We start from the raw sequence: 22,695 nt of genomic DNA, 5'->3' as shown, positions 1-22,695 counted from the left end.
TACAGAATACCTGCTATATTGTTGCACAATCCGCTAACAATTGCATAGGCAAATGCTAGTGTTAAAAGATATTCAGAAGGAACTGGTAGGATGAATCAAAGCAAACAATGTAGAACAATCAGTGCAGAGAAACAGCAAAAATGACTGCAATCCTGACACAAATCTCAACAGTCAGAATATAGTTCAGAAATGTTTAGCATCATATGCATATCCAGAGAATCACTTGGATGATAATAACATCCATCTAGATACATTCTTTCAGTGTAAATGTTATACTTCAACAATTGGAACTTTCAGCTGGTTAAGCTCCAGCAAATCCGACAATCTCAACAAAGTAAGATCCAGTGTTTTTCCTTCATTAAGAAGTAGGAAGCAAATAAAACTGACCTAATCTCTAACCATACAAAAGACGTACTACCATAACTCTGATAGAAATAAGATTTGACCTAAGTTCTTCAAGTAACTGACCATTTGAATATAAAATCAAAATAAACACGCTTTGTGTCTACCCAGCGGATAAGAAGAAACAAAAACATAGACGCTACAAAATTAAAACTTGAGCAGTAAATTTTCTAGTCTCACTAAAAATAAAAATAAAAAACACCTGCAGTTCGAAAGTGTTTTAAGCTGCAATACTCTCTTGTGGAGCTTCAGATTCCTCCTTTTGCAATTCCTTGACTGCCTTTATAAGACCTTGGCTATTCCCAGAAAGACACATGCCATGTACTTTCATTTCTTCTAATAGCTTCTCTGCTGTTTCCCAATCCAAAGTATTAAGACAAAGAGATCGGATCACATCTTTATAGTCATTCTCATCTGCTACGATACCACTCTCCTTCATCTCAGTCAACAGATTCAATGCTTTATCAGTTTCTTCAAGCTGGCAATACCCACGAATTAAGATATGGTAAGGATCAGAAGTAAGCTTCCGATGCGTCTTTTTTGCCTGCTCTAGAATTTTAATCGCCTCAATCATCTGACCTCCCTTTACATAACCATTTATAATAACAGTGTAGGTGTATATATTAGGTCTCAATTTTCGACTCTCCATCACTTTAACTAACTTCAGTGCTTCATCCAATTCTCCAGCCTTTGATAGAGCAGTAATTACTGAATTAAACGCTGGGTGTCCAGGAGCTGGCCCTTCCATAATCATCTCAAACAACAATTCCTTCGCTCCTTCAATATCTTTACATTGACATAAAGCACGAACAGCAAAATTGAAACACTTGTTAGCAAGCTTTCGTGAATCTCCTGACAAACCCTGTAAAACCTCCCGGGCTAACTTAACAGTTTCACTCTTTCTACATAGCCCATTAATCAAAAAATTAACAGACCACATTGGCAGACATTTGTTCTTCTCTTTAGCCATCAAATAAACCATATGAGCATCTTTCACTCTATAACCTTTACACAAACTAACAATCATCTTACCAATCTTCATATCATCAGGCAACTTTCCTGAATTAAGCATCTTATCACAAACAACCCACGCCCCATCGAAAATCTTACGATTGCAAAGTGCTTCAACTGTGAAATAATAAGTGTTACCGTCCGGGTCACATCCAAATTCCTCAAACTTATCAAATACCTCTTTAGCAGCTTTACCTCTACCCAACATATACAACGAAGCAATCAATCCATTGAGTATCTCAGTATTCAGCACAACCTCACGCTTCTCCCCAATCTCCTTAATCAAATCCCATAAAAAATAAACTTCTTTCTTTTCAATAGGCCTCAAACCATCACCAATAGCCTTAACAAGTGCATCTACAATTCTACTAGTCATAAAAGATCCATCCTTTTGCGAAGCCCATCTTACGAAGCTAATCAAGTGATGACCATTGACATTTGGAGTTTGAATTAATTTCAATCCAAATTCCTCATTTACATCCAACTTCATCTTCTCTAGAGATTCTTCAATAGACCCATCTAAACTACCCACACCTTGAAAAAACTGCAATACACTCTCAAGTTTCTCAACATCTACCACTTCAATCTGTTCATCAACAACTAGTTCCACTTCTGATTCACTACTTGTCGTATCAGTTTCATTTGATTGAGACACAAAATTAGGGGTTTCAATTTGTGAATCATTCTCATCAGAAACACTAAATGGGTCAAGTGATTCAGGTGAAATCAAAGGTGGGGTTTCATCAAAAACATTAATTTCATCATGCTGATTGACATTTGATTCATTAGAGTAAAATCTAGGGTTTTGGGTTGATAGTGACAATAAACGTGAGAAATGAAAAGGTGGAGATTCGATTAGTGTTGTTAGGGTTTTAGATTGTAATACCTTGTTTTGAATTGAAGCTGATGATGATTGTATTGAGCATCTGAGTAGTATTGATCTTGCTTTTGATCTCCACATCTCTCTGGTTGTCTAGTTTTTCTCTTTACTGTAAACTTTGGTGAAGTGAGATTTGAAGACAGAGGTTGGAAAACAAAAACCCTTGGCCTTGAGAATTGATTTCTAGTGCTCAGAGGTTTACAACGGGCCAGGCCCTGCCGTCCATCCCATTTTATTTGCACCTGCTTGGTTTGGCAGCTGATTCAACTTATTTATTTTGTTTTTTTCCCCTAGTGAATCACACGATTTTTATTAGAGGGAGAGCAAAATGTGATACGTGGGGAGAAAAAAATAGTATGGACTCGTGCACTACAACTTGTTTGGTTCTTCCTATCTCATGTGAGTCTCATTTGAATTTGATTAAATATGTTTGCTTCTTGAGTCTGATCTGAGTCACATGACTTAAAAAAATATGTGAGTCAATGGCTTGGTCCCATGAGTCAGGGGAATTTTATTCCCGGACTCAAATGGGTTCGGGTCAGGCATTAGGTTCTAAGTCAGATTACGAGTATGATCTGAATCAAAATAAAAAACAAACGCTCTGACATTTGATTGGAGTCGAGTCAGGGACCGAGTCAGATTCAGACGCCGAGTCGGAAAACACACTCAGGTAACTCTGAATCCCATTTATAAACTGAGTGAGATCTCAAGTTACATGTTGTTGGTGAAGTGAGATTTGAAGACAGAAGTTGGAAAACAAAAACCCTTGGACAGATTTGAAAACAACAGTCGGAAAACAAAAACCCTTTGCCTTGAGAATTCATTTCTAGTGCTTAGAGGTTTACAACGGGCCAAGCCCTGCCCGTCCAACCCATTTTATTGGCACCTGCTTGGTTTGGCATCTGATTCAATCTTCTTCTTTTTTCGGTGACCACACGATTTTTGTTAGAGAGACAGAAAAATGTGATCCGAGGAGAGAAAAAAATCAGTATGGACTCGTTAGCTATACCTTGTTTGTTTTTTCCTGAGTCGTCTGAATCTGACTGATATCACCTGACCCATCTGGATTTGGCTCAATATGTTTGTTTCTTGAGTCAGATCTGACTCACATGACTCAAAAAATATGTGAGTCAGTGGCGTGGTCCCATGAGTCAGGGAAATTTTATTCCCTAACTCAAATGGGTTCGAGTCAGGGGTTAGGCCTTAGTCAGACTGTTGATCTGAGTCAAAATAAAAAACAAATGGTCTAACATCTGATTGGAGCCGAGACAGGGGCCAAATCAGATTTAAACGCCGAGCCAACAAAAACCAAACACACTCGGGTATCTCTGAATCATTTGTATGAACTGAGTTAGATCTCGAGTTACATATTGTTTATTGTTTGTTTTCTGACTCCACTAACTCATCTAAATCTGGTCATCTATATTTGACTCTTACATATGACTCAAAAATTACTAGTTACAAGAGTTATGGAAAACTTTTGAATCCACCCAGATATGTACTCAACAAGTCTGGTACAACGTGATACCTGACTCAAATAACCAAGTAAAATATGAGCCTAGTCAAACCTCGAATCAGACATCAAAATAATGAGATCTGACATCTCAGCAAAGATTTGACATCTGACTCGAACTAAGTCAGATGCTAATTCGGATTCAGATCGGGAGTCAAACACAAACAAACAAGGTGTAGACATAACAAAATTAAACAATCAGAGATCAGAAACCAACAAGGTGCTAGTCACATAATTATACCCAACTGGCCGGAGCTCAAGTTAGACATTAGAAAAATGCAATTATATGATATCTGACTCGGGCTGAGTTAGAAGCTGAATAAGATGTACTAGCTCAGACTCTGATGAGTTGAGAAGAAAACCAAAATCCTGTTGCTCTTGAATCGTGACTGGATAGTGTAACAAGGGCACGTGTACATCAAAGCACAGAAAGGAGTTGCTCATGCTAGGAAAGTGTTCCGAAACCCAACGCCTGACTGACACTACTAAGTCAAGACTTAAACTCGCATTAGAATATTAGCACTAAATCTCTGATTCGAATAGTTTAAGAACAAACAAAATCAACTCTCTCTAATAAAAAAAAGCTGTGATTTTTTCTTCAGTAATCAAAGCCCAAACTTTCTGAAATCTTTTTTCTTTGCTCTCTGTCAGCTCAACTTTAGTGTATGAGCTTTAGCTTCAGCTGATTTGAGTGTACTGAAGATTTTGGAGTTAGTTACCATGGATGATGCTGAGTTAACTACAGAGAATGTGAGTACTAATTGAAATTGATTTTGTTCTTCTCTTCGTTTCATTTCATTAATTTTCTGAGATTTGAACTTAATATGTCAATTAATGTAAAAAAAAAGAGTGAAATTTTGAAAAAATTGGATCATAATCTTTGATTTTGTAAGGTAATTTAGTGTAGCTGTACTATGAAAGGTATTGGGCTGGTCTTGTATTGGGATTATAATATGTTTCTGTCTTGAAACCATTGTATTCTGTTTTTTGAAGGTTCTGAAGAGGGATGTCCATTGGGAGTCTTACATGACGCATAAGATGATCACAATAACATGCCTTGGCAAAATTAGGCGTTATGACAATCAATCCGAAAGCCACAAGGCAGCATTGCTTGATGATGTAAGTGTTATAAGCTCATATTCACTTAGCTCTAGTTTAAGAAGTACAATTATAGTGTCATGGTCATGCTCATCCCTTTCGGGTCTTGTTCAGTGCAAACAATCTGTAACATTTGGTAAGTTAGCTCCCAAATTGAATTCTGATAACAATAAGTTAACATTGATAGGCAGACTATACTATTTCGACTAATTTGGTCTGTTGACAGGATGGTGCAGCTTATGTCAAGCTGTTTGTTAACATTTTGCGTAATAATCCTTTCCAAGAGAATGGAACCATCTCACGTTATGTATTTAAAAAGGAAACAGTGGAGTATGTTCTAGCACTTATCGATGAAATGCTCACAGGTAATTGATGGTTTCTAGTGTAGGACTGCATTTTAATTTCAGTTATCTCATGCAGTTTTATTTTAATTGCAGCAAACCCAAAGCGAGCCACTCTATTCCATGATGAATCTTTTGCAAGTGAAGATACTTACGAACCTTTCTTAAGTTAAGTGTTTAACCATAATCACCACCATAGTAATGAATGTCTTCTTCACACTACCATGATTTTATCTCATCCAATATTCTCATGGCTTCTGCAGTTGTCATACTAGTCTGCCAAATCCACTGATTTCAGTATTTCACCTATCTTTTGTTTAGCTTGTTTCCGTGTTACGTTGTTAGTACCATGATGGAAAAGAATTTTTCAATCTCTGAATTTAGTCTTGCAGTAATCTGTATGAGAGTCTGAGACATCTATTTGATGGCTGAACAGGTTTCTACGTACTCATTAGAAGTATAGGCATTTGAGAATGCCTTGAAAAGTAATGCTTACTAGAAAACTATTTGCACTTAGTTGCTGAAACGCAATAAATGTTTGGTTTTGAATTTCAGTTTGCTTTGGAAGGGTAATTGGTTCATTCAAAATAAGAGTTGTAAAATATTGTCTGCAATAATAAGGTACATATATTTTCCTTTCATATATTAATATGCCATATTTTTCCGTATAATCCTTCCACGAAATCAGTTTTTATGCAATTGTAGTGCTAGACCAAGGAACCAGAGTGGTCTTAGTACACATGTAAAATCCTCACATTCGAAGGTCAAGTCCACTTCAATTGATGATGTACTGAAAGGATTGATGGAGTGGGTCTGTGCTCAGGTTTGTGTATAGCGTAACCTGTATTGGGCTCTTTTATCTCCATTATTTCAATGTAAAACTCTGAAAAGTTGTACTGTATTTTCAGCTGAAGTATCCTTCCCATCCTTCTCGTGGCATTCCAAGTGCTATCAGTCGCCTATCTACCTTGCTGAAAGAGCCGTCAGTCAAGTCTTCATTTGTGCAATCCGATGGAGTGAAGCTGCTAATCCCAATGATTTCTCCAGCGACCACTCAGAAATCCGTCCAGGTGACCTTGTGTATGTTCGTTTATCATGCATATATTCATTGTTCTGCAAACCAATTGGCTCAGGGATGGAGCTCTGCCAACATTGACCACTGATGCATTTGAATGAATTTTTGTTAAGCCATGTATGCGCTACTTAGTACATTTAACTATCTAAGTGATGTGTAAACCTTCCGCTTACTCTAGATGTGTGTACAGTTACATAGAAAGTTCTAATTCCTAAATTTTTCATTAGACTTATTGATTACAAGGATTTTGGTTGTGTTTTTTCTTCAGCTCCTTTATGAGACATGCCTCTGTATTTGGCTCTTGTCTTACTATGAACCAGCAGTTAGGTATCTTGCTTCTTCAAGGACCCTGCTAAGACTAGTCGATGTTGTCAAAAGTTCCACCAAGGAGAAGGTGAATTTACAGATCCTTAATAATGTTCTCTCAAATTTTACCCATTCCTACCATTCATCATAGACCAGAAGGACTCATTCGTTTGAACACATGAGTTCCTCCTTTCTCATCCTGTGCCTGGCTTCCTTTACATATTCGAGAGCTGGTTCTCATCATGTGAATGATAATAACAGTATGGGTGGATCAAAATTCTTATAGGTTGTGCGAGTTGTTGTCTTAATCCTGAAAAATTTGCTGTCCAAGGGGACACTCGGGCCCAAGATGGTAGTGGTCGGGCTACCTCAGATTGTTCAAAATTTGAAGGCTCGTGCATGGAATGATGAGGTGAGAATTCGCTGAATACCCATTATTGGACGTTTGTTTTTCATGAAATGTATAACATGAAACTTTGGCGTGACGTGACAAACACAAAGTTGAGTATGTTATCAGTCCCAACTCAGATATGCTGCCAAGCACTATTACATCCATGTTGATCAGAAACTGAGTCAGCTCTACCACTTGCAGAACTCGATGACTTTGCTGTAGTTTTAGAGTTTACAGTTTTCTGGTATTTTGTTCAATGTTTTGTAGGATTTGTTGGAGGGACTTAATCAACTTGAAGAGGGACTTAAAAATAACATTAAGGAAATGAGTTCTTTTGACAAGTACAAGCAGGAAGTTCTTCTCGGCCATCTTGACTGGTCGCCCATGCACAAGGATCCTATGTTTTGGCGTGAAAATATTTTCAACTTCGAGGACAATGATTTCCAGGTATTTTTTTTTCCATCCCAAGCAAATCAAAGATCTTATTCCTTGTTCTTACCTTTTAGATGCTTGTACTTTTTTTCTGACACCAGTGTCAGTGGCTAGATTAAGCTTGTATCTGTTGACGCCCTGCAGAAACCCCACTATATTCTTACAGAAAAAATTCTTCCAACACCCCAATTAAATTGCTCTATGGTTCCATAAGTAGCAAATCCAGGAGCTATTTTTCTATGGAGCATCTCATCCAAACTGAAAATTAGCCATCGGACTGTTCCATGTGGCCCCAGTAGTTGCTGTCTATCTCTTTATATACCAAAACCATTGAAATAACTCACTTTCTCTATTTCTAATTCATTGTTGTTTGTACCCTTCACTACAGATCCTACGAGTCCTAATCACAATCCTCGGCACATCCAGCGATCCTCGGGCTTTAGCTATTGTTTGCAATGATCTATCACAATTCATTCAGCACCATTCATCTGGAAGGCTCATAGTCAACGATCTCAAAGCTAAGGACGGGGTATTGAAGTTAATAAATCATGAAAACACAGAGGTCACTTTGAATGCTCTTCTCTGTATCCAGAAGCTGCTCCTTGGTGCAAAATATGCAGGCGTTTTGCTAGCTTGAATGAGAGGTCAGTATATATATTGTCTGACCTTGGCGTCCCAACATTACTTTTTCTAAAATCGGCAAATTATTGTATTCTATATTGTACATTTGTAGAACGCAATTCTATTGCTTGCTTTTGCCATTTTCCCAATGTAAACCAATTTACGTTGCGTGAGTCGGCCAAGGGTAATAATAGATATGCAGGAACTAGTTTTGTTGGTAAAACATCTGTTTAATGGCAATATGTTTAGTGTTTCTTCAACTAGTCTGATTCTAGCTAGTTTGAATAATTTTCAAACTCTCAGACTTTAAAATTGCAGGCTATATTTTGATGGAATCTTATTATCAATAAGATTAATTAGAGAAACAATCTTGTTTATGAGAATGAAAAACAGACTAAAATAATACATTCAAGAATTTATTCAAACTAGAATTCCAATTGATGACTAAAATCATTGATATAAAGTCTGAGCATTGATTCAATTTAATGAAACTGATAAGAAAACTAGGGAGATAATCTCATGTCGTCATCACGAATTTAATAAAGGATTAAGGACATGTCCCATGAACAACACCGCACCACTCTTCTCTTCTCTTATAATGAACATGAAAGGATGATCTGCCACAAAATCAACACGTGGACGAGGAGTACGAGGAAGCATGCACCACTCTCTTTCCTCCCAAATAGCAGTAGAAGCAGCAGCTTTAATTCCTTTACTCATCAACTTCAACAAAACACTTGTGAAAAACTTTCGAAACATGAAGCTTGTTAGATTTACTAGTACCACCAGTATTCAACATCTCCGTCAGCTCTGCCCTGCGTTTATCAAAGGGCAGTACCACACCTACTTCCTGGAGTACCCCTGATGCTTCAAAATCAAAAAGGATTTTGAATTATTCGGAACCTTGAATTCTCCCGTTCGCACCAAACTGTGATTGACTGGTACATGTTTCCGAAGAAAACCAGCTGTATGGGAACTCACCTTTGTTATCTCCAAAAAGAAATCCTTTTATGGTGTTTAGTGACTTTACCGATGAAAGTAGATTCCCAATCAACAAAGTGGGAGCAAATGACAAAGCTTTTAAAGCTTCATTCACAGTTGAAAATGATATTGAGGTGCAGAATAATGTCTCCTTGCCTAGAGATGAAAAAGATTCGAAGAGGAGAGATAGAGAACTTCACAGGATTCAATGGAATGGAAGTCCTAACAAGGATAATAAACAAATTTTGGGAAGGGGGCAAAGATCCCAAATGAAGAAGAGATCTTAGTGTGAGTTTTCGTGTATTGGTAGTAAGGCAGCTCTGTTCCATATTTGTTTTTATAGATTTTTCAGTTAGCTTGGTAGCCTCCTTGTAGTGTATTGGTTGTTAGGTAGTAGCTTCGTTGGCTTATTTCTGTTTGTGTTTCGCCTTAGCGAATTTGCAAAGTTTTTATGTTTTGTAGAACCGACTCTTGATGGTCAGTGTGTCTTGAGTACTCTTTTTAGTCACCCAGTTTGTATCGCCTAGGCGTCTCTCATCTTATTCTTTTTTCCTTTTTCAATAAAACTAGGTGTTGCGCCCGTGCTTTGCACGGGCCTAGATATCTTGTGCTGGGGAATTTTTAGTTTGAAACATGAAACAGGAAAAAAAAAGGTATCAAATATCGAATTAGTGAAACTGATTATATTAAAAGTAGTCAATTAATCAATTAAAATTAGAAACAACAAAATTAATTAGAAATAACAAAAATCTAACATTGCTTCCATTTATCGTAATTGCAAAATCAAAGAAACAACAAAGGAAAAGAACTCAATAGGAGAGACTTACAAAACATGATCTAGAGGTAGGTGTTTCCAAAATTGGTAATACGCAAATAAAGTTGTGAATTCCCATTGTAACTGACTTCCAATGTATAACCATCCCTTAAAAAGTGATGTTATGTGAATTCCTTCCGACCATTGTAAAACCTTACCCTTCCTTCAGATCTCTTCGGTTGCACATACGAAAGTCTACCATTAGCGTTTTTCAGAGCACAATATCAAACATCGTCCTTCTCATTTTTCTTACCACCTTCTCGGGAATCTCCTGCAAGAAACAAAACATCAATTAATCTAACTCCATTTTAGCAGAATTTAAAGATCATTATCTATAGAAAGAAAGTGCATTAACACCACGATGACCAACATGGTACATTCGGTTAGTTCTAACATGAAATAAAATGATATGAGGAAGTACATCGAATGCTGCAACTACATTATTGCTACTACCAGAACGTGGACATGTCGTTCTTAAAGATTTCAGGAGTCTTGGATCGATGGATGGGTCAGGCTTGTTTGTTCCATGGTGATCGTCAAGCTCGTGGAGGAAGCTCTTACAATGAGCGAAACCTATTGTTTGTGCCCCTGAAAGGGAAATTTTTCCGTTAAATCTTCGACACCCAATCCCTTGGAATCAAAGAGATTGATAAGTTCATCAACAATATTATTAGTTAGGTCTTGGTATAATCGAGGAAATTCACCACCTGGAATATCGATTGTAACGTGCTTGATCTGTCGATATAGATGGTGTTGAGTTCATATCCGCAACATGTCTCCCGCGACCACTGCGACACACCATTAGTGATTGGTGTTTAGTTGCAGCGGGAAAATTATCGCTGTTAGGCAAGTCTCTCTTATTTTTAGGTTTTTTTATCGTTGTTGATTGAGAGGCAACAATTTGGTCTTCCTATGCAACTTTGCTGGACAACAACAAAAATAAACTCATTAGAACACCCAACACATAAAAAAGACAACATTAAGCAAAGTAATTCATTCACATAAGTTAGTTTCCTCTCATATTCTAATTTTCGTGTTCTCACTACTCACTGTATACAGCTCGATCCCAAGAAGAGTTGTAGCATTCAACCTTCGATGTACTCAAACTATCCAATGTTACAACAAACAAATGTAAAACTTATGAGAAGAGAGATTCAGCTAATTATGCTTATCAATTCCATATCCATCTCATATGTTCCATCAAATTAAGGAATTAAGTAATCCAAACTAATTAATCATTACAACAACCTTGTATCCAATCACTTGAAAAATCATCCATATCATCTGTTCCATCAAATTAAGTAATCCAAACTAATTAATCATTACAACAACCTTGTATTGAAAGTGAGATAGACTGCCCTACCATTCAGCAGTTAGAATCTTCCATTGCAGTTAATCATAATCTTCTGTAAACCTAACCAAAAGATATCAAAACAAAATTTTCAATCAAACACTAAACCTTACAAAAGTGACAACATTCAGTATCGAATTCTGCAGAATCGAAAGTGAAAAAAAGCAAAAAAAAAAAAAAAAATCCGTTCTTAAAAGACTTTTTATATGTCAGCCATTAGGTAATTGATCACCCAAACAGTAAGAGTAAAATAAGATCATGATTAGCTGAGCAAAAAAAAAGATCATAATTCATGAATTAACATGAATTATACTGTACTTTAAATTACCCCTAGCACATAAGATCAGAATATAGAAGAACACAACGGAAAGCGCGCCTTGTTAAGGGGTTTCTATTAGAGTATGAATGAAAAAGATCTGTAGAAAGGCGAGAAAGAAAAAAAAGAATCAAAATAAGGAGAAAATAGATGCGGCCAAAGAAACAAAAAAGGATTTGGAAAGAAATATGGGGGTGCTACCGGACGAAGTATTGGTGGAGTGAAACAACATGATGATCCTATTGGCTGAAATATACCACGAAGGGACCAGAAGCTCTCAGAAGAGAGCTTTGTTCATCTTTTAACCACAACAAAGGAAAATCACCTGAAATCATATTATTAATTAATTTTAACCTTATAAGTCAAAAAAAACTCACCTTTGTTATAAGTTCACCAAGACCATCTCGTTGCTCAGCTAAAATTATATACATAGAAAATCTTGGAGCGCGAACATTTTTGTGCATTTTCAGAATATTTGTATGGGAGCTTGAGTACTCTAAAGCTATCATAACAAGTGATATATTGATCTTTTGTAGACGACATGAAGGGGACTTGTACTGGTTTTCCTCCGTTCAGGAGATAGAACTTCGACTTCTTGGTTAATGACGGGTCAAATTGATCATAATTGTTCCAACGTCCTTTGAAATAGAGTGCATTCGCCAATAAACTTTGTATGTTCATTGACTGCTCCATCAGGAATAAGCTCTTGTATTAATCCATTTGTTTTCTTTTGAACCCATGTGTTCACCTTGTTCCGCACCTCTTCGCTCTAAACAAACCATAATTTAAACATCACATAAATATTAAACTATATAAAAATACAAGCAACAACAAGAGGTTCATAGTTGACTTGCCTTATTTGCGAAATCACACTTCTGGCTTTAGATTTATATACTACGTTGGCAACTTCTTTGAATTCGTAAATTGCACCATGGCCATGGACGAACTGCAACTTTTATGAAATTGAACGAACCCTTCATTAATCTGAAAAGCCATGAAGAACTTGTATTAGGCATGACGAAACCTAATCCCTGTAAATAACCGTAATGGTTTGCATCACAGAAAAGGCCAAGGGGGAGGAGGGGGATTAGGAGATTTTACAATGGAGGGAAGAAAATAGGAAAAAATGGATTGATCAAAGAAACCCAATTCCTTCACTAGTCCTGAATAGCCTACAAAATCGTTGGAGCTTAATATTCTTCCCGTTGAGTACCCATTGAGACATGGATCATGGTTGCACAGAACTGAGGCATACATCTGGGGAATTCTGTCGAGCACTTGACCTGCGACTTGTAGTTCGTAACTTGAAGACCAAAACCAATTACTTCCCTGCAGAGATTTCACATTTAATCATAAACCCATATATTTCAAATCATTGATAATATCAGTGACATCTTAATTTCCTCCATCTATCAATTTAATCAATGGCAACAACGACTCATCCTGAAAATTGGTCGACTGGATATGAAGCTTCAGAACCTGGTTACAGAGATTAAGTGAATTGAGAATTCAAAATATGATTTTTGAAGTTTTAGAACCTGGTTGGTGCATAAGTTCTGAGATTTGAGTTTCTTCTATTTTCACTTCTCGTGATAGATGGGAACCATCTTCTAATAAAGACGAATCTACACTCATGAGTTTTATGAAGAACATATGGTTGAACAAACTTATGATGAGTAATATCCAATTGAAGCTGATAAAGATCATTGAAATATATACGGACAGCAGCAGTAGTAGAGAGGAGGTGAGTAGGGCTGTCAATGGGTACCCATTACCCGGACCCGGTATATTTGGGTCCGGTTTCGGGTCCTAAAGTTGGACCCATTAGCTACTTAGGACCCGGCGGGTAATTACCCGATTGGACCCGAATTTAAACGGGTCCAGACGGGTAATACCCGTTGGGTACCCGCGGGTATCGGGTACCCGTTTATTCATTCTTTTATTCATGTTTTTAGCAAAATTATAAGTATTTTTGCTAGTTTTAGCTTTGATATTTTACTCATTTAAATTTTTTCTCTTACATTTAACCTTTATTTAGTACATTAATAAGAAATAATAATAAATTTTTATAAAAATTACTTAAATCCAAGCCAAAAAGAGAAATATATTAAGTTTTTAAGGTTTTTTAAATAGTTTTATTAAGACTCAATGGGTACCCGGAACCGACGGGTACCCGGGTATTTAAACGGGTCCGGTTCTGGGTCCACAAGTTTAGGAACCGGACCCGGAACCGTTAGGAACCGGACCCGACCATTATAAATAGGGTCCGGGTCTAGTGATACCCAGGAGGACCCGGACCCGTTGACACCCCTAGAGGTGAGGCAGGTTGTTCGTTTATTGGTGAGTGATTGTGATATGTATAACAGGATTTGCAAGGGTAAGCATATAAAATACAACAGATTTTCTTGACTTAGTCAACGTAAAATACCAAACATGTGGGTCCTTACGGATTGGCTAACAGTAATGACATTTAATGAATTTTGAAAAAAACGATGTCACTTTATTAAACCGGAAAACCAACGTGTGACATTTTGTTAAAATTCCCTTAAATGTTTAAATGTTTAAGGAAAGCTTTTGAGATTGGGAGGTGATGCGATGACAGTTGAAGGGTTTAAGGTATGGCCGGCCTATACGCCATCTCAACTCAACTGATGTGTTTTTTTCTTTTTCCTGACACAAAAAAAACCACACAAACAAGAGCACCCGAAAGAAAATAGCCTCTCTATACTTCCCGAAACGTTATATCCTATTGCTCTGTTAAGGCATACAATACGTGTGTGTTTCCTAACACACATATATCTTGTTAAGGAAGTCTTTTGTATTTTTAGGAAACTATTCTAGGTTTGGAAGTCTTTTGTATTTTAGGAAATTGTTCTAGTTTTGGAAAATTCATCCTATCTTGGAGTTCAAGGAAGAGTTAGTATATATATATGTATCTTGTAAAGATCAATTGTACACACAAGTTATATCAATAGAATGTCTTCTATTCAAGTTCGTGTTCTCCTCTTATAGTTGTGTTCTCTCCCAAACAATACGTGTTCTAGCTTGGTATCAGCTTATTGATCTTATGTCTTCCGCTGCATCTACTTCTTCCTATGTCCTTTCAACCATACTCAACTCCTCTCAATCAATGATGGCTTCCTCTATCTTTTCTCAACCTCATCACATCATCACTGTCAAACTTGATGACACCAATTAATCCCTCTGGCTTGCTCAGTTTCTCCCATATCTTCAAGGTTATGAACTCGATATTTTTGTCACAGGTGACAATCCTTGTCCGTCTCCAACTCTTCCCAACAGTGATACACCCAATCCGGCATATGCTCCTTGGCTAAAGCAAGACCGTATTCTTCTTGGATGGATTTTTTCCTCGCTAACTCCTGCTGTTCTTCGTCAAGTTCATCGTCTCCAAAGTTCTCATGATGTTTGGTCCTCTCTTGAATCTCTCTTTTCTTCAAAATCAAATGCTCATATCCATCACTTGCAATGTGAACTTAGGGCTTTACGCAAAGGATCTCTTTCTATGCGAGATTATATTGATCGAGCTCGCAATATCGTTGAAAACCTTGCAGCTGTCGATACTGTTGTCACTGAGTCTGAATTACGTCACTGCATTCTTTCCGGCCTAGATATTGCATATGATGCCATTGTTACCTCTCTTACAACTTCCATGGGAGCCATGAAACTAGAGAATTTTATCACCTATCTTCTCACGTATGAACTTCGTATTGAGAACCAAGCAAAGTCACTGCATTCTCAGCCTGTAGCTAACGTTGCAGCATCCGGCCCAACTCGTTCAGCTGCTTCCAGCTTCTCTCGTCCAGCTGCTTCCAATTTTTCACGTCCTCCTACTCGGTCTAGTCCATCTTCGGCCCAACAATTCTCCTCCCTGTCAAGCCCAACTCGTCCAGCTGCTTCCAACACTTCGAATCATTCCTCTCTTCTCGGCCCAGCACAGCCTTACAACTCACGCACAGATGTGCGTCTTCCCTGTCGACTATGTGGTTGCAAGAATCATGAAGCTAATGACTGTTGGAATCGTTTCGATCTCTCGTTTCGTCCTCCTCGACGTCAGCCACCTACCGCTGCTCCTCGTGCTTATGCTGCTCAAACTGGTTTGTTATCTACACCTCCGTGGTCCTACAGATCATATAACCAATGATCTTTCTCGTCTCCAATTTTCTAATGAATATACTGGTCCGGATCAAATTCAAATGGGTAATGGATCTTCTATTCCAATCTCTAATGTTGGATCCTCTGTTTTGGGAACTCCCAACCGTAAGTTGTGGCTTCGTAATGTTCTTCATGCACCAAAAATTTCTCATAATCTTCTGTCTATTTCTCAGTTTACTACTGACAATAATGTCTTATTTGAATTTCATCCAACCTTTTGTCTTGTGAAGGATCGATGTACCGGGAAGGTTCTTCTTCGTGGCAGTAGGAGGGGTGGGCTCTATCAACTTGATAATTCGTCTCAATATTCTAAAGCCTACATAGGAGAGCGTGCTACCTTACAAGATTGACACTCTAGATTAGGACATCCAATGATACACACAGTGCGTAAGGTTGTTTCCCAGTTTTCTCTTCCGGTTTCTAGTCAGACTTTTAAATTTTGTTCCTCTTGCCATGAACATCGGAGTCATAAACTCCCTTTTCCTTCTAGTAAAACTACTTATTTGCATCCATTAGATTTAACTGTCTCTGATGTTTGGGGACCTTCTCATATTCTATCTAATGAAGGATATAAATACTATGTCATCTTTATTGATGCCTTTAGTCGCTTTACTTGGATGTTTCCTATGTCTCAGAAATCTGATGTCTTTTCAATATTCTTTTTGTTTCAAAAGCATGTTGAAAATATCTCTAATCGAAAAATCAAAATCTTCCAATCTGACAACGCATTGGAGTATCGAAAACTTACTCCGCATCTTCAACAACTGGGTATTTTTCATCGATTTTCATGTCCACATACTTCTGAACAAAATGGTTTAGTCGAACGACGTCATCGTCATATTCGTGAAACTGGTCTTACAATCCTAAACAAGGCTTCTGTACCATCCTCATACTGGTACGACTCTTTTTACACTGCTTGTTTTGTAATTAATCGTGTTCCGTCTACTTCCATTCATAACTCCTCTCCGTATGAACTTCTTTTTGGTCTTTCACCAGATTACACTTTACTTCGGGTGTTTGGTTGCTTGTGTTATCCATACTTACGTCCATATAGATCTCATAAAATGGAGCCTCTTTCTTCTCCTTGTGTTTTTATTGGTTATAGTCCTTCTCAAAAAGGCTATAAGTGTCTTCATATTCCTACAGGTCGGATTTATGTTAGTCATCATGTTGTTTTTGATGAGACCACTTTTCCTTTTGCCGCCACAGCACAGCCTTCTCCGGCGTCGACGACTTCACAGGTACCTTTTTCTACTCCCTTTTCTTCTCCAATAAATCTTTCTCTGCCTTCTCTTCTGTCTACTGCTTCCGTGCCGTCTTCTTTTCAAGACCAATCATTAGCCGCCAGTCATCATCAACCGTCAGTAATCATTATCCTCCAGCAATCATCAACTATCAGTAATCATCAACAGTCAGCAATCATTAATCGCCAGCAGTTCTCCGCCGTCGGCAATCATCAGCCACCTCCAGCAATCATTAGCCAACATCTTCAATCATTAGCCGACAGTAATGATGATCCTCATCCGCCACAGCCGCCATCACCAATGATTAGCCAACAAAACCAATCATCAACTATCAGCCATAATGTTTCTGAGCCGTCACAGCCGCCGACAGTTCCCATTATTATGTCCGATTCAGCCGCCACTGATTTTTCTTCCCCAGTTCTTCGTCTGCAGTCTCCGTCTTCTGTCTCTGACACTCATCCAATGGTGACAAGGTCTAAAGCTGGTGTTTTTAAACCAAATTCCAAATATGCATTGGTATGTGATTCTCTTCTCGAACCTACTTGTATTTCACAGGCTCATAAAGATCCCCAGTGGCGTATGTATTCCGATGATGAGATTAATGCGCTACTTCGGAATGGTACGTGGTCGTTAGTACCATATAATTATTCTATGAACGTTATTGGATGTAAATGGGTGTTTCGTATTAAATGCAATCCAGATGGTACGATTTCACGTCGAAAATCACGATTAGTTGCAAAAGGCTATAATCAGCAAGAGGGTATTGACTATTCTGAAACATTTAGTCCGGTTGTTGAACCATGTACTATTCTTCTTATTCTTACATTGGCTTTGTCTTCCAATTGGACAATTCAACAACTTGATGTGCAAAATGCCTTTTTACATGGAGAACTTCAAGAAGAGGTGTATATGAAACAGCCACCGGGCTACGTAGATTCTCGTTTTCCTACACATGTCTGCAAGTTGCATCGTTCTCTTTATGGTCTCAAACAAGCTCCCTGTGCGTGGTATCACAGGCTTAGTACCTTTTTGTTGCAAATTGGTTTTGTCACTTCGAAGTGTGACTCGTCCTTATTTCTTTATAACGGCTCTCTTGGTACTATCTATTTACTAGTCTATGTGGATGATATTATTGTTACAGGTTATAACTCTACAAGTATTAAGTCTATCATTGATCGTCTACAACAAGAATTCGCAATCAAAGATCTTGGCTTCTTGTCTTACTTTCTTGGAATTGAAGCAGTTCGTACATCCTCTGGTTTGTTTCTCTCTCAACAAAGGTATGCTCATGATCTCCTTATTCGTGCGAAAATGGATGGTGTTAAGCCTATTCACACTCCACTTAGTACTTCTGGGGACATGTCTTCTGATCACAGTACCTTGTTGACTGATGCTACTGAATATCGTAGTATTGTTGGAGCTTTACAATATTTGACTTTTACTCGTCCGGATCTAGCATATGCTGTTAATAAGGTTTGTCAATTTATGCATGCACCCACTGAGTTTCACTGGGCTTAGTGAAGTGTATACTTCGTTATCTTAAAGAAACATCTACGTTTGGTATTCTTCTTCAGCCGTCTTCTTCTCTACAGTTATCCTTTAGCGCATATACTGATTCCGATTGGGCTGGTTCTCTTGAAGATCGACGTTCAACCAGTGGTTATTGTGTATTCTTGGGTAGTAATATTATATCTTGGACTGCTCGTAAACAGAAAACCGTGTCACGTTCTAGTACTGAAGAAGAATATAGAGGTCTAGCTATTGCTACTGCTGAAATTATGTGGATTCAATCACTTCTATCCGAACTTCATGTTTCTACTCAATCACCTCCAGTTCTATGGTGTGATAATCTTGGTGCCACATATCTTACTGTTAATCCTATACTTCATTCAAGGACGAAACACATTGAGATTGATTATCATTTTGTGCGTGATCAGGTTGCTTTGAAACTTCTTGATGTTCGGTTTATATCTTCTAAGGATCAAATTGCCGACACAAGTTATATCAATAGAACGTCTTCTATTCAAGTTCGTGTTCTCCTCTTATAGTTGTGTTCTCTCCTAAACAATACGTGTTCTAGCTTGCTCCATTTGCCCGATGCAAACCGATTTACGTTAGGTGGGTCGGCTAGGGGTTAATATTAGATATGTAGTTGTTTTCTTCAGCTAGTCTAATGCGTATGAGAGTAGTGAATGTAGTTGCAAATTCTATAACTATAAAATTGCAGTCTTGGGAGTCCGTTTTATTTCGCGCAGCTAATTTTTCGAAGAGATTAGAAAAACTGATATTTTTATTACCAATAAATAGCAAACTACACGAAATCCTTTGCTTATTCAAACTAACATTTTAATTGATGACTAAAATTATTGATAAAAAGTCGAGAACATTGATTCTTATTGAATGAAACTAAAAAGAAAGCTAAGGAAATAATCTCATGTCGGCATCACGAATTTAACAAAGGATTAAGGACATGTCCCATGAACAACACCACACCACTCTGCTCTTCCCTTATAATAAACATGAAAGGATGATCAGGCACAAAATTAACAGGAGGAGGAGTAGGAGGACGCTTGCGACGTTGTATGTTCCACAAAATAGCTGTAGCAGCAGCAGCTTCCGTTCCTTCTTCATCAACTTCAACAAAACACTTGAGAAAAACATTTGAGACATGGAGCTTACTAGTACCATCATTCTTAGGTTTACTAGTACCATTAGTATTCAACATCCCCGTCAGCTCTGCTTTGAATTCATCAAAAGGCAGAACAATACCCAATTCCTGGAGTACTCTTGATGCTTCAAAATCAAAAAGGATTTTAAACTTTGGAACTTTGAATTCTCCCGTTCGCACTAAACTGTGATTGACTATGTTGACGCAGAAAACCAGTTGTATCGGAACTCACCTTTGTTATAAGTTCAGCCAGCCCATCTCGTTGCTCGGGTAAAATTATATACATCGAAAACTTAGACCACCAGCAGTTTCGGGTATTCCTGAACATTTGTATGGGAGTTGAAGTACTCTGAAGCTATCATAACAAGTGATATATTGTCTTTGTTTGGACGAAATGAAGGGAACTTGTACTGGTTTTCCCCCATGAAGGAGATAGAACTTGGATTTCTTGGTTAGCATCGGATCAAATTGATTTGGGTCCTTCCAACATCCTTTGAAATGGAGTGCATTCGCCAATATAAACTTTGTATTTTCATTGACTGCTCCATTAGGAATAAGCTCTTGTATTAACCCATTTGTTTTACCTTGTTCCGCACCTCTTCGCTCTAATCGAAAATACATGAAAACGAATTAAAACGATACGAAATTCTAAAAAGTGAACATACAATCAACAATAAGAGGTTCACAATTGACTTACCTTATTTTTGAAATCCAGGGTTCTGACTTTTGCTTTATATACCGCGGCGGCAACTTTTATGAATGAAGGTTTAATGGGACAAGATTTTTCAATCCAAACACCTCTAGCAAAAGAAAGTATGGGTTCAGTTCCCTGTTCGCTTAAGGATTTAATGAGTTTAGAATTAACAGAATATAGATGGTTGAGGCTTTTAGAGCTGAGAAAGCTTAATATCTGGTTTAAGGTTTCACCACTTGCTCCGGAAGCTAGTAAGCCTAGAGCACTCTCAATTGAGAACGGAGAGAATACAAAATTCGTGTTCTTGGATTCGTTTAACCAGACATCTTGCACTAGTTTGATACATGAATTGGCTGCTTTCTTCTTTTTCTTTGCTTTTGATTCTTTCGCAGTTTTTTCTGTTGACCATGAACCAAGAACTTTGAACTAGGGCTGTCAACGGGTCCGGGTCCTCCCGGGTATCAATGGATCCGGACCCGGACCCTATTTATAAAAGTCGGGTCCGGTTACTAGCGGTTCCGGGTCCGGTTCCTAAATTAGTGGACCCAGAACCGGACCCGTTTAAAACCCCGGGTACCCATCGGTTCCGGGTACCCGTTGGGTATTAAGAAAACACACATAAAAGTTCAAAATTTTGATGTCTTTCCCTTTTTTTTTTGCTTGAATCAAACTTATTTCTATAAAAATTTGGTATTATTTCTTTATTAATGTACTAAATAAAGATTAAATGTAAGAAGAAATGAAAAATGAGAAAAAAATTCAAAACCAAACTAGCAAAATACTTGTAATTTTGTTAAAAAAAGGGATAAAAGAATGAATAACCGGGTACCCGTTACCCGCGGGTACCCATCGGATATTACCCATTCGGACCCGTTTAGATTCGGGTCCAATCGGGTAATTACCCGTCGGGTCCTAACTTGTTAATGGGTCCAATTTTGGGACCCGGAACCGGACCCTATTCGCTCGGGTCCGGTTCCGGTTCCGGGTAACGGGTACCCATTGACAGCCCTACTTTGAACGCATTAGCAGTGCTCTTGTTGCTAGTTTCTGGTAGCTTTGCCTTCGATTTTCTTGCGTACGATGGTGAACCATGAACTTTGAATGAAGGAGGCTGTACTTTGAGTATATACTCCCTTGCTGTCAGCCATTCTCTTGTTGTTGTTGACGATGAACCATGAACGTTGAATGAGGATGGCTTTGCTTTTAGTTTGTTCTCCATTGCTATCAGACTATTCCAGAAACCCTAGGGTATGCAACTCTCTTTTACATGGGTATATTTAATATATACAGAGAGCAACCTTGTTCAATTGGGCCGTGATGATGCACCAGGAAATGGCTTTTGCCCATCTGCACAAAATCTAGTAGCTTTCTGAAGGTTCAACCACCGGGGAATAATCTTTGCCCCGCACCACATAGACTTGCCCGCATTATTCCTAATTTAGGACTGTATTATATGGGCGTCTTTAACCAAACACCCAATTCCAACAGTATCCTAGATTTAATTCCTTGTCCTACATTTATGGTCAAGTAAATCTGTGGTACATGACCATCACAACCAGTGTCGCCTTTATTCATCCTAGCCCACCATTGGCTAATGTTTCTGCACATGTCTTGACTGTCCAGTTCTTGAAAGAAGTGATCAAGTAGATGTGCGGATACAAAGGTTTGAAAGGCTGGACTGCTCCTACAATTTAGATTTTAGAGAAGTCCAGCCTAAATCACCTCACCAAACTCCACAATTGACAGGAGGCTATTTTGGGATGATATCATTTCTACACACGGATGATTTTTCTAATTGGGCTTCCATCTTAAAACCAATTAACAATGAGTAGAGCATCTAGTCTAGGAAGGGCAACGCTTTGTACTAGCACTTGGGCTTCCAACTCAAAACCAATTAGCAATGAGTGAAGAGACACTCGTGCATATAAGAAGGATCTAGTCTAGGAAGATAAGCTATGTGAGACTAATCCTCAACATTTGTTCATTCTTCTTAAAGATTTGATTCCGAGCCCTCCTGCTCTTAAAGGTCTGCAACACTTCTTCAAAGACATATGGTGTATGATTCCATATAAAGTCTGATAACTCGCTCCAAAATTTTGATAAGCTTTGGTGGAGCTATAAAGGATTTGTCAGTTAGAAGCGGATTGTTTATCCGAGACAACTAGAGGCAGCATGCACCACCTTAATTATTCGTAAGATCAATAGGCCAGAAATCTTTAACTTCCTCCACGAACGCCTTTTTTGGGATTAATGATCGAAAAATATTTCTCAACTTCAAATTTAAGAATCCCCATTTGTTAAAGTCACTGACAACCTTCGCAATATCATCATCCATGAAATGCCTCGTCACTTGAAAAACCCATCAGGACCGGGGTGGGTGGGTG

General features: G+C 38.1%; 3 protein-coding genes across 3 annotated transcripts; 1 reads left to right on the top strand and 2 right to left on the bottom strand.

The window, feature by feature from the left end:
• Positions 1–470: 470 nt before the first annotated feature.
• LOC113318197 (pentatricopeptide repeat-containing protein At3g02650, mitochondrial-like) lies at positions 471–2,448 on the bottom strand. Its single transcript, XM_026566332.1, has one exon. The coding sequence runs from the start codon at positions 2,372–2,374 to the stop codon at positions 623–625; it is 1,752 nt and encodes a 583-aa protein (XP_026422117.1). The 5' UTR covers positions 2,375–2,448; the 3' UTR covers positions 471–622.
• Positions 2,449–4,350: 1,902 nt separating this feature from the next.
• On the top strand, positions 4,351–8,330 carry LOC113338011 (V-type proton ATPase subunit H-like). The gene is made up of 11 exons (XM_026583540.1): positions 4,351–4,556; positions 4,800–4,925; positions 5,131–5,269; positions 5,342–5,414; positions 5,801–5,866; positions 5,951–6,068; positions 6,154–6,315; positions 6,589–6,714; positions 6,913–7,038; positions 7,285–7,464; positions 7,838–8,330. The coding sequence occupies exons 1-11, from the start codon at positions 4,527–4,529 to the stop codon at positions 8,084–8,086; spliced, it is 1,395 nt and encodes a 464-aa protein (XP_026439325.1). The 5' UTR covers positions 4,351–4,526; the 3' UTR covers positions 8,087–8,330.
• An 11,062-nt stretch (positions 8,331–19,392) lies between these two features.
• LOC113271554 (serpin-Z2B-like) lies at positions 19,393–21,530 on the bottom strand. The gene is made up of 4 exons (XM_026521455.1): positions 21,308–21,530; positions 20,315–20,709; positions 19,902–20,220; positions 19,393–19,742 (listed from the first exon to the last, which is right to left on the bottom strand). Exons 1-4 carry the CDS (start codon positions 21,528–21,530, stop codon positions 19,393–19,395), a joined length of 1,287 nt encoding a protein of 428 aa, XP_026377240.1.
• Between the last annotated feature and the right edge of the window lie 1,165 nt (positions 21,531–22,695).

This window comes from Papaver somniferum, chromosome 1, assembly GCF_003573695.1.
Source record: "Papaver somniferum cultivar HN1 chromosome 1, ASM357369v1, whole genome shotgun sequence".
Taxonomy (NCBI): Eukaryota; Viridiplantae; Streptophyta; class Magnoliopsida; order Ranunculales; family Papaveraceae; genus Papaver; species Papaver somniferum.
Note: the sequence above shows the minus strand (reverse complement) of the source record. Positions and strands in the feature narration are given on the sequence as shown.

Bases quoted from the DNA above. Each gene is read 5' to 3' on its own strand.
- LOC113318197 (XM_026566332.1), bottom strand. From the start codon at position 2,374: ATGTGGAGATCAAAAGCAAGATCAATACTACTCAGATGCTCAATACAA.
- LOC113338011 (XM_026583540.1), top strand. From the start codon at position 4,527: ATGGATGATGCTGAGTTAACTACAGAGAAT. The intron at 4,926-5,130 runs GTAAGTGTTATA...GTCTGTTGACAG, and splicing joins AGGCAGCATTGCTTGATGAT to GATGGTGCAGCTTATGTCAA. The intron at 6,715-6,912 runs GTGAATTTACAG...AAATTCTTATAG, and splicing joins AAAGTTCCACCAAGGAGAAG to GTTGTGCGAGTTGTTGTCTT.
- LOC113271554 (XM_026521455.1), bottom strand. From the start codon at position 21,530: ATGGAGAACAAACTAAAAGCAAAGCCATCCTCATTCAACGTTCATGGT. The intron at 20,221-20,314 runs GTAAGTCAATTG...TTTCGATTAGAG, and splicing joins CCCTGGATTTCAAAAATAAG to CGAAGAGGTGCGGAACAAGG. The intron at 19,743-19,901 runs GTATATAATTTT...TTGATTTTGAAG, and splicing joins TGGTGGTCTAAGTTTTCGAT to CATCAAGAGTACTCCAGGAA.